The sequence below is a fragment of the Pristiophorus japonicus genome, chromosome 1 (genome assembly GCF_044704955.1).
Source record: "Pristiophorus japonicus isolate sPriJap1 chromosome 1, sPriJap1.hap1, whole genome shotgun sequence".
Taxonomy (NCBI): domain Eukaryota; kingdom Metazoa; phylum Chordata; class Chondrichthyes; family Pristiophoridae; genus Pristiophorus; species Pristiophorus japonicus.
Genome location: NC_091977.1, coordinates 190,096,216 through 190,114,279, shown reverse-complemented (window position 1 = coordinate 190,114,279; position 18,064 = coordinate 190,096,216). Strand labels below are relative to the sequence as shown.

Sequence of the window (18,064 nt, the reverse complement as noted above, 5' to 3'; positions counted from 1 at the left end):
ACTGGACTCTCATCTTGTACCTCCTGTTCATTTCAGCTCCTCCAAAACCCCTACCCTGCTACACATAGTCTATGCTGTACCAAGGTCCACTCACTAAATTATATTGGCTCCCGGTCCTTCAATTTTGAAATTCTGAACCTCATGTTTAAATCACTTCATGGCCTCAGCACTCTGGATCCCTATAATCCTCCCCAGCCTTAAAACCACTCCAAAACTCTCCATTCCTCTAAATCTGGCCTCTTGTGCAGTTCTCTCCCTCTCTTTGCCCCACCACGAGCAGCCGTATCTTCAGACACCTACCCCGTCCCCATGCTGTGGAATTCCCTCCAAGCATTCTTCCACCTCTCACGGTACCTTTTTTAAGACCCTCTTTAAAACCCACCTCGTCACTCCTATTATTCCCTTCTTTGACTCAGTGGCCAGTTTACACTTCCGAAAAGTACCTCAAGTTGTTTTACTACGTTAAAGACACAATATAAATGCAAGTTGTTGATGATGGGGGAGGGCATAGGCGGATCTTTCATCAAGGGTGTGTGTCTGGGGGAGTTCCCACAATAGCCCAGGAAATCCACTTTTCACACCCACGTTTTCCTCCGTTACAACATTGACTGCACTTCAAAAGTATTTCATTGGCTGTGAAGCACTTTAGGACAGCCTGGAGTTACGAAACATGCTATATAAATACTGTTCTTTCTTTCTTACAAGGGTACAGAAGCACTCTCATCAGCTGAGAGCTTGTGGGAATTCCACTGTGGGAGTACCTTCACCAGACAGACTGCAGCGATTTATGAAGAAGGCTCACCACCTTCTCAAGGGCAATTAAAGATAGGCAATAAATGCTGGCCTTCCCAGTGATACTCATATATAGAGAATGAATTAAAAAAAAATGTAATCCCATTAAAATCTCACCTATGAGTCAGAAGGTTGTGGGTCCAAGTCCCACTCCAGGGACTTGAGCGCAAATAAAATCTAGGCTGATGCTCCAGTGCAGCACTGAGGAAACAGTGCACTGTCAGAGGTGCCGTCTTTCAGAGGAGACGGTAAACCCAGGCCCCGTCTGCTCTCTCAAGTGGACATAAAAGATCCCATGGCACTATTTTGAAGAAGAGCAGGGGAGTTATTCCTAGTGTCCTTCCCAATATTTATCCCTCAATCAACATAACAAAAAAACAGATTATTTGGTCATTATCACATTGCTGTTTGTGGGAGTTTGCTGTGCGCAAGTTGGCTGCCGCGTTTCCTACATTACAACAGTGACTACACTCCAAAAATGGTTGTAAAATGCTTTGAGACGTCCGATGGTCGTGAAAGGCGCTATATAAATACATTCTCACACAGTTGTGGGCCACCCGTCCCAAACAGGCCCTGACCTCACAATTTGTGACAGGATTGCCATCCTTCAATGTGGCCAGCCATGGGATCCACTCCACCTCACCAGCAGAGCAGAACCATTGAATTTTATCCCTACTGTCTTTAAAGAATTGAAAGAAGCTTTTTACTGTTCGCTGAAGTGCAAATGTGACCCATTGTGAAGCATTTCTATCAGTGAGAACATGGTCTTCAACTGAACAGTGGTTGTTGACTAATCTGAAATGATCCATAATTCATTTTGCTCAAATCCACTGACTGATGTATAGAATTGATGCGATAATTTCAACATTTGATTGTTTTGTCATATGTATGACCTTACCTGTTGTGTAATAGTATCCCAGGGTCCTTGAAAGAGACGTTCTTTGTAACAATCATGAACATTTTCCCAAATTTCTTTTAATGCAAGTGGTCTGCCATCTGGGATTTAAAAAAATTAAAAGTTCTATCATATACACTGAATAGTGAATTACAGCACAAGGGTAATACTGCACAAAATGCATTCTTTCTTCTACACCTTCAGTTATAACAAAAAAACAGACACCCTATAAAAGAGAAATCAATTGCCATCAACCGAAAAGCTGAGCTTTTTCCAAGTTCTTCCAGTGATTTAACACAATAATCTATTGTAGTTCTTACTACTAGGGGGATCAAGGGGTATGGCGAGAAAGCAGGAATGGGGTACTGAAGTTGCATGTTCAGCCATGAACTCATTGAATGGCGGTGCAGGCTAGAAGGGCCGAATGGCCTACTCCTGCACCTATTTTCTATGTTTCTATGTTCTATGTTTCTATGTTTCAATTTCACCATTTAGATTACAAACACAAGCCATTTTAGCTTCTTCCTTATGGTTTCTGATGTAATCTAAGAGCTAATTCCATCCTCCCAACAGGGAGCAATAGCCACTTAAACTGCATCACACATACATCCCAGGATCCTCCTGGATGTGCACAGAATCATAGGGACTGCTGGACGATAAAAGACTAGCCTGACTGGAAGGGCAAGAACAGGCAAATGGGAAGAGGTGGAAGCACTGCTGCAAGACAATGACATGTAGCAGAATTTCGGAAAGAAAAAGGTTGGAGAATAGAGGAACTGAGAGTCGGCTTTTTGACAGTAGAGCACATGGTGGTTACACCAAATTTTTCCCAAGTGCACACAAGCTTATGGTCTGTGGATTGGACAATCGAGAGCTGACTATTGAACTGGAGAAGTCATAGGGTTGGGACATAATTTATGAAGTAAGAGACTTATTTGGAATTTACAGCATAGTAACAGGCCATTCGGCCCAACAGGTGTTTATGCTCTACACGAGCCTCCTCCCACCTTACTTCAACCCATCCTATCGCTATATCCTTCTATTCCGGTTGGAGAAAATTAATCAATAACAGCAAGCTCGAAGGTCTTGAATCCACATTTGATGATGAGGTCAAATGGATCGTCATGCATGGACGTAGGGGATGAGAATGAGGGAGATGGGGTGGAGGAGGAGAATGAAGGAGGAGGGGTGGAGGCAAATGAGGGAGGAGGAGGTGGAGGAGGAGAATGAGGAAGGAGGGGTGGAGGAGAATGAGGGAGGAGGGGTGGAGGAGAATGAGGGAAGAGGGGCGGAGGAGGAGAATGAGAGAGGAGGAGGATGAGGGGTGGAGGAGAATGAGGGAGGGGGTGGAGGGGAATGAGGGAGGTGGGGAGGAGGAGGAGGAGGATGAGAGAGATGGGGTGGAGGAGGATGAGAGAGATGGGGTGGAGGAGGAGGATGAGAGAGGTGGGGAGGAGGAGGGAGGTGGGGAGGAGGAGGGAGGTGGGGTGGAGGATGATGCTGTTGGTAAGCCAGGATCCAATCAAGTCCATGATGTTGACATGCTCCTCCAGGGTGAGGTGTTGGATGGGAGGATATTGTTTTTGAGTGCAAGCATTGTGTAGCACAGTGTGAAACTGAAGCATAGTGGGAGTACAATCGGGGAAGAGACAGGGAAAGACTTACTTGGGGAAGTGGGCAGCAAGAGGAGGATAGAAAGGAAGTTAGAAACATTGACTGCAGGAGAGTATATTGGCAGGGGAAGTGTGTGTTAAAGGGGAATAAACCAAAATGGGTTCTACTGGGGCAGAGGCACTGGTTACAGTCACTGACTACAGTGAGCAGAGTGAAGGAAACCGAGGTTGAAGCAATGGGAGGCCATAAACCCATTCAGATGGGATGAAAGTCATGGGGGGGGAGGAGTACAACAGGGGAAAAGCAGAAAGTGGAGCCAAGGAGCAAAGCGAGCCAGAAGAATTTGATAAGGGAGAGGGGAAGGATGTTTCAAAGCCAGAGGATAGGAATAGAGAGGGACAGAAAAACTTGTGTCCAAGGTGTCATGATGTGTGTATATTAAAGCCAGGAGAAACAGAGATTAAAACATTAAGCAGTTAAATGTTAAGTTAACTGAAGCTTAAATTCCATTTATGTTGAGCTTAACATACCTGAATAACAAGCTCTGAAATACAGCACAGGTGCCTGGTAACTGCTGGAGTAGACAACATGGTACTCGTACCGAATTAATTCGGATGTTGTGACCTGGGCTTCCTCAGTGTCATTGCTAACATTCTCCATGTTAACCTAAAATAAAGATAAAACATTGCACAACTTAATGCTAAGTCATTATAATTATAATTCCCAGTTTTCAGGGTTAACTGATAAAATGTCACTGAACACAAAATTTTGCAATATTTATTTTAAAAACACCAAAAATTACATGAAAGAATAAATATTCTGACCAGGAGCTCTGCATAAGTCCATCAGGCTGCTTTTTAAAAATAATGAATAATTAATTCTTTATTACGTCAAGAAATGAATGACCAAAACCTTCATGTTCACAATTTCTTTGACAGGTGAATTGTGTATCCACTCTTTCCACTTACCGACACAAGTGCCTTTATGATTGCAACTTTTTTTTAAACTCGAACTTGCAGTCAAAATAAAACCATACTGAATTTGGTGAAATACCAAAAGCTGAACAAACAAAAACAAAAACCTCGAAAGCCGAACAATGGAAGTAATCATTTTTCTATTAAAAAGGTAAAATGACTTAACTTGGTAACTTAGTCATGCTGAACATGTGTCCCTCCTGGAGGTGGAATTTCCTGTGGGTGCACAATGGGGGAGATATACCCGAAATGAGGCCCATTTTGTCGATATCAACTTACCCTTAAACCTCGTGCCAATCAAATTAGCTGGAATTTAAAATGCTGCGTAAACAATCGGGGCCCGAGGAAAACGTGCAACTAGCACCATATATCCCTTCATTATGAAAATTAAAATAACATTAATTCATGCATGCACATTAGGCAGAGCACTTTTAGAACATGCAATCGTGGAAATTTTTCATTTTTAATGTGACTCATACTGAAGCCATAAAAATGCATTCAAAGAAAAAGAAAAAGAAAGAGGTGCACACACGCTCCCGTATGGGCTGCGCAAGTTCCGGCTTTAAGCGTGCGAAGCGCATGCACTAAAACTAGAACTTGCGATCTGTCATGAATCTTTTTGGCAGATCGCACGCATCCCGGGAAAAGGGCCTCTGCGGGCGGAGAGTTGAGCTATTTGCCCAACTTCCGCCCAGCGTAAGACTTTTAAAGAATAGAAACATTTTTTTTTTCAAAAATGTACACATTTAAAAACCTGTGAAATAAGGTAAGTCTATTTTTAGCCCCTTATATTATGTACGTTTATTTTTCAAAAAATAATTTTTTTTATTAAATATTTAATTAAATGCCATTTTGATTAATTTTAATGTGATTTTTAAAATTTATTTGAAGTGCATGTGTATTTTTGGGGGTATTCCCATTCATGCTTATGGTGATTCCATACATACGAAATCCCTATAAGTATGAATGGAGATCCCCTTCATTCATTGGTTGGGCCGGCCCAAATGATCCTAGGGGCGCTTGTATACCGCATGCGCCCCTGGGATACATGGACCTCTACGCAGGCCTATGTGAAGAGGCCCGGGAGCACAAGTTGCTGTGGATCCTGGACCATCAGGTAAGTTCGTAGATTCAGGGCCATTGTCTTCGGTCCCTGCCACAAACTCCGTTCCCAAGCTACCGACTCCATTTCTCTCCCTGATCACTGTCTGAGGCTGCACAACACTGTTCACAACCTTGCTATCCTATTTAACTCAGAGATGAGCTTCTGACCACATATCCACTCCATGACTAAAACCTTCCCTACTTCCAGCTCTAAGATTATCCATCTCCGACCCTGCCTCAGCTCATCTGCTGCTGAAACTCTCATCCATGCCCTTGTTACCTGACTATTCAAATGCTTTCCTGGCCAGCCATTTTCCACTCTCCATAAACTTGAGCTCATCTAAAGCTCGCTGCCCGTATCCTAACATAATCGTACGTGCCCTCTGATTTACATTTGCTCCTGGTCCAACAATGCCTCAATTTAAATATTCTCATCCTTGTTTTCAAATCCCTCCATGCCCGTTGCTATCTCTGTAATCTCCTCCAGTCCTACAACCTTCCGAGATCTCTGCGCTCCTCCAATTCTGGCCTCTTGCACATCCCCAACTTTAATCGCTCCACCATTGATGGCCGAGCCTTCACCTGCCTTGGCCCGAAGCTCTGAATTCCCTCCCTAAAACCCTCTGCCTCTCTCTCCTCCTTTCAGTCACTCCTTAAAACCTACCTCTTTGACCAAGCTTTTGGTCACCTGCCCTAATATCTCTTTATATGACTCGGTGTCAAATTTTGTTTGGTAATACTCCTGTTAAGTGCTTTGGGAAGTTTTACCACGTCAAAGCTGCTATATAAATGCAAGTTGTTGTTTTTTAAAAAATTCACAGTAAAACTCTGAAAAAATGACTGTTTCTGGCTGAGCTGAAGATTCTGGGCTTAAGTTCACACACAATTTGAACCAGCGAAATTGCAAAATATTCACACGTATGGCTCTTTAGCCTAAGACTGGAGTCATTATAATGAGCCGTCTGGCCATAAGCATTAATAGTTAGGTTTAAAAGAAAGGAGAAATTTAGGCGTAACATTATGTGCAGAACACACCTGCGCCCGAGTTTGTTGGACCTTTTATCCTGGATATTTGATTTGCACGCCAATTACACAGGTCTCTGGGCACAATTACACAGGAAATTCCATCCCCTGTTCTTTTCTGGAATGCATGTTGATTTCAGTTTTACCCTATTCACTTTAGTAACACGATTAAAGCAGTACCAATGACAATTATGTATACACACAATCCAGTGGCATCTGTAATGACTTTTTATATTTAAACAGAAAAGCAAATTTGAAGGACAAAGGGCAGATTCATTGTACTTCATTGAAGCTTGGTATGTTTGGTTGCTTTTTTCTGATGTCCCTCTTATTACTGTATATTCTTATTGTAGCACAGTAACAGAAATATACCAGTAGCTTGCATGGAGTCATCATCACCTCCTGCTCAACCTCTATGGCTATGCATCCCAAGATTGGGTTTGCTTTCCTTACTGCTGCCACACACTGTGGTATTGGTTTCAGTGAGCTATCCACAAATCTTCCCAGATCCCTCTCCTTTATTGTGTCCTATATAGCCTGTAGCAACAGAATAATTAAATGAGATTCAAGCATGATAACTCGTGTGGTGTAACCAACAGCAGACTTTCAAGCGCTGTACACAGGAATGTTAACAGCTGCCTTTCTGCAGTGACAAAAACCTGGCAACCATTAGTAAGTGGTTGGTTCAAGTCAGCAGCATGATGTGAATGAATCAAAATATCAATTTCCAAATCTTTCCCAACATCTACTCCGAATAGTATTAAGGCACGAAAGGATAATATCAATGCATCTGAAGGGACAAATCCAGTCTGCTGCTATGCTCCCACCATCATCCTTCCCTAAATCCCAGCATCAATTAAATAACTGGAGCTGGCGACTGCATCTATAGCGGCCCAACGGGGTCCCCAGTCCACAGAGGCAGCAGAACTTGGTGTGGCACCCACGGAGAGTTAGAAGCCACTTGGACAGATACCAGGTGCACATTTTAACTTATACTTTCCCCCAGTAAATGTAGGCCACTATTAAATCCTCAAAGATTAATTGCCATTTAACTTTTGATCTTTCAGGTACATTTTCAGCCCAGTAAGGAGCCCACACCTACTCTCAGCAGTAAGTGCCACTGGATCGATCATGGATATATCTTGTGGCATTCTCTGGGTCAATGTCAAGGGGAATCATTCTCACCTCACCTCTGGAATTCAGCTCTTGTTTCAGCTAAGGCTGTAATGAGGTATGGAGCTCAGTGGTCCTGATGGAACCTAAACAGTCATTGGTTATCGGGGAGTAGCTACCACTTCATTGTACAGTTGATGACTCCTTCCATCACTTTGTTGATGATTGGGAGTAGAATGATGGGACGGTAATAGGCTAGGTTGGATTTGTCCTGCTTTATGTGGACAGGGCATACCTGAGCAATTTTCCACATTGTTAGATAGATGCAAGTGCTCCCATTGTACTGGAACAGCTTGGCTAGGCACATGACTAGTTCAGGAGCACAGGTCTTCAGTACCAGGATGTTTTCAAGTCCTGTAGTTTTTGATATGTTCAGTGCAATCAACTATTTCTTGATGTCGTATAGAGTGAAGTGATGGTTGGGACCTTAGGAGGAGTCAGAGAAGGGTCATCCACTTTGCACTTTTGGCTGAAGGTGGTTGCAAACGCTTTAGCCTTATCTTTTGTAATCATGTGTTGGGCTCTGCCACTGAGGAGCATTCAGCTGCCTCATCCTATTAGTTGCTTAATTATCACTACTATTTACATTGGATGGGTCACGGCTGCAGATCTTTGATCCAATCCATTAGTTGTGAGAATGCTTAGCTGTTTATAGCATGCTGCTTCCACTCTTTAGCATGCATGTATTGTAACTTCATCACTCCCTTCACCCACTGCACCGGCAAACTTCCCCTAAGGTTCCTCCCTGCCCTAGCCCTGAACTTGGATCTTTTTCTCATTTATCTCCTATCTCCCCTCATGTGTCCTCCAAGCTCATCCTGTCCATGAAATCCACCTCCTCCTCTCTCAACCCTATTCCCATCAAACTTCTAACCACCCAATTTCCCTTCTGGCCCCCACATTAACTGATATTGTTAATGGATCCCTCTCTTCAGGTATTGTTCCCTTCCCCTTCAAATCTTCTGTCATCACCCTCCTCAAAAAAGCCACCCATGACCCCTCAGTCCTTGCAAACTACCGCCCCACCTCCAACCTCCCTTTTCTCGCCAAAGTCCTTGATTGCGTTGCCGCCTCCCAAATCCTTGCCTATCTTTCGCAAAACTAAATGTTTGAACCCCTCCAATCAGGTTACAAGCCCTTGCCACCGCACTGAAATGTCTTTATCGTCACAAATGAGATCCTTTGTGACTGTGACCGTGGTAAACTATCCCTTTCTCATCTTTCTCGACCTGTCTGCAGCCTTTGACACAGTTGACCACAACATCCTCCTCCAATGCCTCTCCTCATTCATCTAGATGGGTGGGACTGCACTCGCCTGGTTCCAATCTTATCTCTCCAGTCATAGCCACAAGATCACCTACAATGGCTTCTCTTCCCACCCCGCATCGTTACCTCTGGTGTCCTCCAAGGATCTATTCTTCTACATGCTGCCCATCGGCGACATCATCTGAAAACACGGCATCAGGTTCCACATGTACGCTGATGATACCCAGCTCTGCCTCACCACCACCTTTTTCAACATTTCCAGTGTCTTTGATTTGTCACGTTGCTTGTCTGACACCTAGTCCTGGATGAGCAAAAATTTATTTCAACTAAATATTGGGAAGACCAAAGGTCCCCACCACAAACTCTGTTCCCTAGCCACTGACTCCCTCCTTTTCCCTGACAACTGTCTGAGGCAGAACACTGTTCGCAACCTTGACATCCTATTTGACCGAGATGAGCTTCTGACCACATATCTGCGCCATCACCAAAATGGCCTATTTCCACCTCCATAACATCACCTGTCTCTGCCCTTATCTCAACTCATCTGCTGTTGAAATCCTCATCCATGCCTTTGTTACCTCTAGATTTGCCTATTCCAATGTACTCCTGGCTGGTCTCCTAGTTTCCATCTTCTGTAAACTTGAACTCGTCCAAAATTCTGCTGCCTGTGTCCTAACTCGCACCAAGTCCAGTTTACCCATCACTCCTGTGCTTGCTGCCTACATTGGTTCCCGGTCCGGCAACATCTCAATTTTAAAATTCTCAGCCTGGTTTTCAAATCTCTCCATGGTTTCACCCCGCCCGCCCCCCCCCCCCCCCCTCCCATCTCTGCAACCATCTCCAGTCCTACAACCCGTGAGATTTTGGCATTCCTCTAATTCTGGCCTCTGGTGCAGCCCAGATTTTAATCGCTCCACCATTGGTGGCCGTGCCTTCAGCTACCTGGGCCCTAAGCTCTGGAATTCCCTCCTAAACTTCTCTGCCTTTCTCGCCTCTAGTGAACAAGTTATGCTTTTACGACAATCCAACAGGTTCATGGACGCTTTTACTTACGCCAGCTTAGTATATTCAGATTTTTTTTTAAACTGAATTCAAATTCTCTAACTTCCACAGTGGGATTTGAACTCATGTTCACTGGATTATTACACATCGGATGGAAAGAAAAAGTATCTGAAGAGAAACAGCAAAGTGTACTCTATTGCTCTGTGATGGGGTTATGTGGCCTGAAATCATGCAGATTTGGATTATTCAATGCATATAAAGGTGAATCAAATTTATAATAAAAAGAAAACTACAATAACAATAATTATAAATTCATTTTGTTTATTGGTTAAATTTGCATTTTTGTTGACGATCACATTAATCCATGATATGAATTATCAGGCTCCCTTATCAGAAATCTAAGCCCAATTCAATAAAATAACAAACCTGGTATTCACCAGTTAACTTTGTGTAGTTACCTAGTAGGTAGTAAGTATCTAGTTTTGTTTGTTTGGATCTTGCTTTGAGAGGCTTACATCTTACACATATAACATTTATTATGCATTAGCAAAACTTAAAATATATTACAACTCAAACTCATGACCCTCTGTGACTGAGTATTTAATCTCATTTTATTTACTTTACTCTGAATATTTACACAAGGCTTGTACTGACTCGATATTTTCACTGCTGGCAGCCTTTAGTTCTTAGGGTCTTTTCCACTGACACTTCATTTTCATTGAAAGGCAAATTCATTACAAAATCATCAATCATTAAGTAGCTACAGGTCACAAAGTTAAATATTGGCACACCTCAAAGTATTAACACACAGTAAACCTTATGTCACGCTGTTTGATTTGGAAACCGCCTGCTCAGCCTAAAAACCACGCAGCCACAACTGACTATGATAAAAATCAACTTGATTAGTTGGGGATATAGTCACTAATGAGCTCCTCACCTACTCTTCCCACCCTGCCCCTGTATCCCACTATTCCCTTTCCCCTCAGGTAAGCCTCTCAAACCACTGGATGTGGTGTATTTGGACTTCCAGAAGGCATTTGACAAGGTGCCACATAAAAGATTGCCGCACAAAATAAAAGTTCACGTGGTTGGGGGTAATATATTAGCATGGATAGAGGATTGGCTAACTAACAGAAAACAGAGAGTCGGGATAAATGGTTCATTCTCGGATTGGCAATCAGTAACTAGTGGGGTGCCGCAGGGAGCAGTGTTAGGACCCCAACTATTTACAATCTATATTAACGACTTGGATGAAGGGACAGAGTGTAAAGTAGCCAAGTTTGCTGACGGTACAAAGATGGGAGGAAAAGCAATGTGTGAGGAGGACACAGACAATCTGCAAAAGGACATAGACAGGCTAAGTGAGTGGGCAAAAATTTGGCAGATAACAGTATAATGTTGGAAAGTGTGAGGTCATGCACTTTGGCAGAAAAAAATCAAAGAGCAAGTTATTATTTAAATGGAGAAAGATTGCAAAGTCCCACAGTACAGCGGGACCTGAGGGTACTTGTGCATGAAACACAAAAGGATAGTATACAGGTACAGCAAGTGATCAGGAAGGCCACGGTATCTTGGCCTTTATTGCAAAGGGGATGGACTATAAAAGCAGAGAAGTCTTGCTACAGTTGTACAGAGTATTGGTGAGGCCGCACCTAGAATACTGCGTGCAGTTTTGGTTTCCATATTTACGAAAGGATATACTTGCTTTGGAGGCAGTTCAGAGAAGGTTCACTAGGTTGATTCCAGAGATGAGGGGATTGACTAATGAGGAAAGGTTGAGTAGGTTGGGCCTCTACTCATTGGAATTCAGAAGAATGAGAGGTGATCTTATTGAAACGTATAAGATTATGAGGGGGCTTGACAAGGCGGATGCAGAGAGGATGTTTCCGCTGATGGGGGAGACTAGAACTAGAGGGCATGATCTTAGAATAAGGGGCCGCCCATTTAAAACAGAGATGAGGAGAAATTTCTTCTCTCAGAGGGTTGTAAATCTGTGGAATCGCTGCCACAGAAAGCTGTGGAAGCTGGGACATTGAATAAATTTGACAGAAATAGACAGTTTCTTAAACGATAAGGGGATAAGGGGTTATGGGGAGCAGGCGGGGAAGTGGACCTGAGTCCATGATCAGATCAGCCATGATCTTATTGAATGGCAGAGCAGGCTCGAGGTACTCCTGTTCCTATTTCTTATGTTCTTGTGTAAACTTCCCCTTAAATACATCAATGTGATCTACTTCAACCATTCCGTGTGGCAGTGAGTGGCACATTGTCACCACCGTCTGTGTAAAGAAATTCCTCCAAATTCTTTATTTGATCAGTTAGTGGCTAGCTTATATTTATGTACCGTTTTTCTGGACTCACCCACAAGTGGAAACAGTTTCTACACATCCACCTTATCAAACTGCTCCATACTTTTACAGATCAGTTTATAGACCTTTGAAGAGGTCTTCACTTAGCGTTCACTTTTCCATAGAAAAGAGCCCCAGCCTGCTCAATTTTCCTGATAGTTGCATCTCTGAATTCTGGCAACATCCTTGTATATATTCCCGCCTGCACTTTCTCCCATGCTCCAATATAATTTTTTGTAGTTTGAAACCCAGAACTGTACACAGTACTCCTGGTATGGTCTAACCAAGGTTCTCTATAAATATAACATTCTCATCCTGCTTTTATGTTCTATTTCTCTAGAATTAAATCCAGTACTTTTTTGCACTCTTTATGGTCTCATCAGCCTGTGTTGCTACTTATAGTGATTCATGTATCTATATTCCTAGATCTCTGTGAACCTATCCCTATCTTAATTTTCCTTTTGTTAATTATCTGCTTATAGAATACTTTACTATCTCTTTTTATATTCTTTAATATTTTCATTTTATATTTTCTCTTTACCTTCCGAATTTTCCTTTTAACTCTTTCCTTAGCTCATCATATTTCCTTTTGTCATTCTCTCTTTTATTGTTTATGTACTTTGCAATATGCCCTTTTGTTTTGGATTCAATTTTATCCTCACGTCTTTATTTATTCATGACGTCTCATTCTTGGCTAATTTGATCTTATTTTTAAATGGAATATACTTCACCTGAACTCCATTGATCTCCCCTTTAAATATTGCCCATTGTTGATATATTTCTTTTTCTATCAATATTTCTCTTCAGTTTAACTTCCTCAGCTCCATCCTCATTCCCTATTGATGCAGTTTTTCAATCTATTACTTTGGTCTTTGTACTATCTGTATCTCTCTTAACCATCATCATCAACCTTATTATATTGTGATCACTACCCCCTAGATGTTCTCCCACACTTACTTCCCTTACCTGTTCCGGTTCAATTCCCATTACCCAGACAAGAAGCGCTTCCTCTATTGTTGGGCTTTTTGGTTCAAAAAAAAAAGAGTCTTCTACGCACTGTAATCCCTTCTGCGCTTTCACTCCCTCTCCCTGCTAGTTTATCTATGGATTATTGAAATCTCCCATGAATATGATTGTGTGTTTTACTCATATAGATTTGCCTACATATTTCTCTCTGTACTTCTTTTCGACTATTTGATGGTCTGTAGTATACCACCTTCTCAAGGGCAATTATGAAGGGCAATAAATGCTGGCCTTGCCAGCATCACCCACATCCTGTGATCAATCCCTTCCTACCTTTTATCTCAATCGATGGATTCGATTTCTATCTCTATGTTAGTTATGTCCTTTCTTGCTATTATCATTGTGTTGTTTCTGATTAACGCAGCTACCCTGCATTCGCTTCAACCTTCCCAATCTTTTCTAAATATATTATAGCTTGCAATATTTAATTGCTAATCCTGTCCTATCTGCAGCCATGTTTCCGTTATCCCTATTAAATCTATTTCCTCACTTTTAATTATTGCCTCCAATTTCCCTGGTTTGTTGCTAATATCTGGACATTGCTGTACAGGCAATTTTACATGCTCTTATTTTTCATTACGCCCGCTTTATCTTTGTCAGGTATTTTATTACTGCCATACCATCTTCTGTGTATTTATTTATGTTTGTACTCTGACCTTTGCTTTCATAACTTCCTTTACTTATCTTTAGGTCATTGTTATATCTACCTGAACTCTCCCCCACTCCCCACTTTACTAGTTTAAAGTACTGCCTTCAATCCTCGTTATCTTTTCTGCTAAAACCTTGGTCCCAGCCCATTTCAGGTGCAGGTTGACATTGGAAATTCCGTTGATGCAATTTAGTTAAATTTCATGAAGACTTTTGATACCGTGTCACATAAACAATTAATCAACGATGTAGGAAGGCATAGAATAGGAAACAAGCTTCTGAGATGGACTGAAAATTGGCTAAACCAGAGAAAGTGAAGGGTGATGGTGCAGGGGCTATATCCAAACCAAGGAGTTACTAGTGAATGCCACAGGGATTGGTGCTGGGGATACTCCTGTTAGTGTATTAAAATGATTTGGAATTGGAATTTGGAATTGGGGACAGAAAGAAAGTTGTCTAATTTTATAAATTGTACATGAGGGAAAGATTCAAATAATAGTGAAGGGGCAAAGCAAATACAAAGAGATTTGGAAGGTTTGAGAAGATGGGCTGATGTGGAAAAATACAATAGGTCTGGATTTTGCATTGGAAAGGCTATCAGCGCTTACTGTTATGGTGGAGTAAATCGGACAGCAACTTCCAGCGTCCGCACATGCACAGTTAAATGCGGAATTCAGAAAATTAATGTCCAATTTGCCCTGATTCTTCAAAGGTTTAGATATAGCTTGCCGAGAGACTCAGCATTAAAACATAAGAGGGTGAATTTGCAGTACTTACCCACTAGATACCCACCAGAAAATCCAGGGTGGATTTTTAATGGTGTGATAAGTCTTAATTATTGCCAAACAACCTCCCTGGTAATGAAAATTTAATTTTACAAGTGTGAAGTCTCATTCCTCCAGAATTTAAGTAAGGTTAGAGATTTTTTTTTTAAATTAACTTTTTTTAAAACTTTTTCTTACGGTCTCTTTAGCCATCTTTCTTTACTTTGCTTTCTATACATAATTTTACAATGAATATTCTAATTCAGACTGTGTGTGCCTCAAACTGATTGGTTGAAGAGCCACGCTGTTGCTTTCCCTACTCACACATGACACAGATCCCCTGTAGGGGGCGCCGCGTTGAAAATGATCTCCAGGAACCACAAGTTGCCACTCAAAAGCCTGCAAAAAGTCTGTGGGCAGCTATACCTTTGCCACTGACTGCAAAATCCAGGCCAATGTCCAAGATTAGGGAAGGGAATTAAACAGTGCGAATAAAAATTAAATGGCGCTGCACCACAGGAAACATTACAGGACAGTAATTTGAGGTATTGGTTGAAAGCTTACTAAAACCAGCAGATTAGTGTGCTGCAACAGTAAGGAGAGCCAACCCAATCTTGAGATGTACAGCCAGAAATAGAGGGGTTGAAATTGCCCTGTTTGCAGGTGGTAAGCTGCTCGGGAGGGACTTCCTGCGCCCTGCACGGAAGTCCCGCCCCGGCCGTTGAATTGGGGCTTACTGCCCCACAAAGGAAGTCGAGCGCAATCTCGAGCACTCCACTTCCTTTAGGGGCGGGACCAGTGGCCCTAACAGGGTGCAATCGGGAGAGCTTAAAGGGGAGGGCTGCTTCACACTCTGCAAGGCCTCTGATGGCCTCCGCTGGACCACCAGGGCAGCCCGGCACCCAAAATGGAGTGCCGGGCCGTACAGACCACGCTAAAAAACAGATATGGTAGCCAACCCAAGAGTCGGCAAAAAACCTAAGATGGCAGTGTGGGGGGGGTTGCAACCTCCCCTTTCTGCCCTGCAAGCGGATGTCGGTCAGCTTCGTGACCTGCGAAGCTGGCACTGACACTCATTTGCGCCATCCTCGTGGTCCATTAGGCAATATCCCTGGCTGGGCGGAAAGGGGTCGGCGCACACGGCGATAATGTCATTGCCGGTTGCGTGGCGGACTGGACTGCTACCCATAGCGCTGCCATGATAGTGCTTCCGCAAACTCCCGGGCAATTTCCCAAGATCCGGTAGTGCTCCTCCGACGCCCCCCTCCTCCCCTACCCCCTCATGAAAATGTTTTGAGCCCTGTTAGCGCCCTTGCAAAAGGGGACAATTTCTCCCCCAGAGAGCGAGAGAGAGTATACAAAGGCCAGGAGGTGGAGTGGTGTATGCAAAAGACACTGGTGTGGCTAACCTTTGTATAATTCTAGTCGCCCTACAACAGCTAAGATAGCCAAGCATTGAAGACAATGTGACGTCACCGCAGAGCTTAAGGCATTTGAATTATATGGGGAGTTTCAAGAGCCGGAACTGTTGGCTCTGGGAAAGAGAACATTCAAGGGAGATTCTTTTCAAAAGGATTAAGTGAACAGATCAATTGATCGCCAATAATATGCTCGAGATTGCTCAAATCAGGGAACTCAGGTTCAAGGGTGGAGAATGTGTGGAATGGACAGCTCAAGATGACAGCGGACGTGATAGTTGAAAATGCCAAGGAAGAATTGGATAGTTATTTATGGGAATTAGTCCCAAACTTAACTATGTTCCATTTGCCCCATAGTTTGGAGGAGAAGGATTCAAGTAAATTGATAAAACAATGAGAAGACAATCATTCTACATGGGGAAAAAAACTAAAATGCAGATTAAATGTGAACAGGTTCAGAAAAGGAGAGGAAAGTGCCTACTGTGGTTAGACACACGATTCACATCACTGTGGCTGGGAAAATTGGGGTTGTGGCAGGCACTAAAATATGCAAACCACATAGCCCGAGTCTGTTCTCTGCTGGATTTCCACAATATTTCAGGTTTAACTCCTTGTTGCTCCTTTGAGGAAGAAGTGCCAGTCAACAATGAATAATGTCTTCCTACAGATGAGCCACAGAGTGGAACCATCACAAACCAGTGCAACAGAGGGATGGGTGGGTGAGTGAGTGGTGGTGGGGGGAGAGAAAGAGAACAAAATTGTTAAGAATCGCATTCTCACACATTAAGTGCACTTTTTGTTGACTAGTTATGAAGTTATGAAGCTGCATTAATGGCAGTGATGGCAATCACTCCCCACCCCAAAATTCTTGCAGGAAAGAAGTTGAAGAGAAGTTTTTGACTCTTTGTAGCTATTGATATATATACACCAATGAAAATTGTAAAGTTCTTCAAAAATAAACTAAAATAAATCCTACAGAAGCCATTTAACTTATGAGTTCAGTATTCAGTTTTTGCCACTCAAATATTTTTCATTATATAAGATGAAATTTCATAAATTAAAGTCTTGTATTTAAAACTTTGAACACAAATAAATTCAGGAGAAAAATAGGAATGACTTTCACATTTTTGGTGATGGTACAAAAGTAATACATTGAACTGGGTTTCAGTTTACTGTTTCTCTCCCCTAACTCAAAAAAAGCTTTGCAATTGGTATGCTACCTACAGGGCATCATTGTAAAACCCTGTGCAGTAATTAAAAGCAGACACACAGGAACAGCCAAAACTCCAAACTTAACAGAACAGCAGTATTTTTTAAACATAATGAACACAATCTGATATGCAAATTGAGCCCCGACACACAAATCAGACAACATGTTTTTAATTGTTCTTTAGTACTTTAGTGCATTATACTCAGAGACTAAAACCAGTCTTGGAGTTCCTCACTTAAGATAGGTCAAAGGTTGACAACTGGAATTATTTATAATTTAGTTCCCTTATTGCAGATGTGCGCCATTTGAAGATATTTTGTTTCAAAGAAAACTAATGGCACAGTACACTCCAATAAATCAAACTTCCTCATACAAGCATTGGTTAAACATTAGTTAAGTACGTATACAATCTAAATAACAGAATCATAGAATAGAATCATAGAAATAGGACCATTGAGTCTGCGCCTGCTCTTTTGTAGAGCAATCCAGTTGGTCCCACTTCCAACTGGCCCCCTACATTTCCTCAACTTCACGTTGACCCTTAGTGATATCATCCAAAGACATGTGGTTAACTTCCACACGTATGTGGACTACAGCCAGCTCTACTTCTCCGACACCTCTCTCGGTCCCTCTGTTGCCTTTGTGTTATCAGCCTGCTTATCCGACATCCAGTCTTGGATGAGGCAGAATTCTTTCCAGTTAAACATTGGGAAGATCAAAGCCATCGTCTTTGCCCCCAGTCACAAACTACGACTTGTCGCCAATTTCACCCCCTTCTCGGCCACTGTCTCAGGTTCGCAACCCCTCCCC

At 42.4% G+C, this 18,064-nt stretch overlaps 1 protein-coding gene across 13 annotated transcripts in view; it reads right to left on the bottom strand.

Annotated features, from left to right (window-relative positions):
• Positions 1-18,064, bottom strand: part of atg10 (ATG10 autophagy related 10 homolog (S. cerevisiae)) — a 419,083-nt gene that overhangs the window by 62,783 nt on the left and 338,236 nt on the right. For all 13 annotated transcript variants that reach the window (XM_070867422.1, XM_070867041.1, XM_070867373.1 and 10 more), the window contains 2 exons: positions 3,832-3,967; positions 1,691-1,788 (listed from right to left, as the gene is read on the bottom strand). In XM_070867422.1, the coding sequence (XP_070723523.1) occupies positions 1,691-1,788; positions 3,832-3,967 (234 nt within the window). The remainder of the gene's footprint in view (positions 1-1,690; positions 1,789-3,831; positions 3,968-18,064) is intronic.